Here is a 1,411-nt window from a genome sequence, read left to right as displayed (position 1 = left end):
CAGACCTCGATTTTTGTGACCCTGCTCGTGACTTGGGAGATCCAGATCTTGACTTTCGAGAGCCAGATCTTGATTTTCGAGATCCAGATCTCGATCTAGACCTTGAAGCTGATCTAGCAGAATGCGACCTAGATCTAGATTTTCTAGAGCCTGATCTGGATCTTGAAGCTCTGTTTGAAGGAGATCTAGATCTAGATTTGGAAATATTCCTAGAGGCAGACTGTGAAGGAGATCTTGATTTTGAACGTGATGCCCTAGAATTTCTTGAATTCGATCTTGACTTCCTGGAACCTGATCTTGATCTAGATCTAGAACCTTTTCTAGATCCAGAAGTAGCTTTGACAGATCCTGAATGGGATCTGGATCTCGATCTGGAGCGTGATTTTCTTGATCCTGCAATAAATACCTCCATAACTCTCGTCATCGGCAATTTAACTGATTTAAAAATATGAACATATTAGTTAGTTTTAGGGGTATTAAATTAGTATGTGTTTATTTGATATATACCCTAATAGAATGTGAACAATATATTTACTATATAGACTCTAAAAAATCATACAATCCTAGTACCTGTATGCACATTAGTACTACCAGTAGTTAATTATTAATCAGTTACATACATGTACATATTTTTTCCAAAAATAAATTGAATTGTTCCAAACTGCACTAGTACCTAGTTATACATACGTTAACACTTTATTTTACAAAATATAATGCATAATGTTTTATTATTATTCACATTTCCATGAAGGAAAAACTATAACTACTTATTACCTATAACCAAAGCATTTCAAATTGTATTTTAATCAGCACAATCTCTTTTATGCTAACGGGTTTGCTATGTGCATCTACTGAAATAAAATCAATTAACCTGAATGGGACCGAGTTGGAGATACTGAACCATCCTTTCTGGACTTATTCGATTCAGCAGATGGTGATCTTGATCTATAACTTCCATTGGGTGAAGCAATACTCTGTCCCGACAGCTTTGATGCATTTAATTCCGATCCTTCTGGAAGAAAGAAAAAATGTGAACTTGGCAAAGTAAAAGTAGCTCCTCACTTTGTAATTTTTATGAAACAAAATTAATTACCTGTTTCCACTTCCATTCTTATATTCTAAATTATCCTTTATGTTGAAAGCTTTTATAATTTCAAACTTTAAGTTAAACAACGCAGCAATTAGACAGAAAGCGAAAAATATAAATATATGACATTTCAGTCAGACTTCATTTTATCATTTTACATCACAGACCACAGACGCACACGATATCAGATACAGTAATGTTTCTTATGCTATGCCATTGATTTACGATAGCTTTAAGCCGCGTAAAGCTAAGGGTTACGGGTCAAATTGAACGTTGAGGTTGGACTTGCTCGTAGTTCTGAGGGCCCTTCGATTTGGCAAAAAT

At 34.9% G+C, this 1,411-nt stretch overlaps 1 protein-coding gene across 1 annotated transcript; it reads right to left on the bottom strand.

The window, feature by feature from the left end:
* Window positions 1-10: 10 nt before the first annotated feature.
* Window positions 11-1,240, bottom strand: LOC108916803 (uncharacterized protein DDB_G0287625-like; the record flags this gene model as incomplete). Its single annotated transcript, XM_018723105.1, has 3 exons — window positions 1,094-1,240; window positions 872-1,012; window positions 11-393 (listed from the first exon to the last, which is right to left on the bottom strand). Coding segments are annotated over exons 1-3 (540 nt in total), but the record flags the coding sequence as incomplete, so codon positions are not given.
* Between the last annotated feature and the right edge of the window lie 171 nt (window positions 1,241-1,411).

Source organism: Anoplophora glabripennis, unplaced genomic scaffold (genome assembly GCF_000390285.2).
Source record: "Anoplophora glabripennis isolate ALB-LARVAE unplaced genomic scaffold, Agla_2.0 scaffold9011, whole genome shotgun sequence".
Taxonomy (NCBI): domain Eukaryota; kingdom Metazoa; phylum Arthropoda; class Insecta; order Coleoptera; family Cerambycidae; genus Anoplophora; species Anoplophora glabripennis.
The sequence above is the reverse complement of the archived record's forward strand: the minus strand, read 5'-3'. Positions and strand labels throughout refer to the sequence as shown.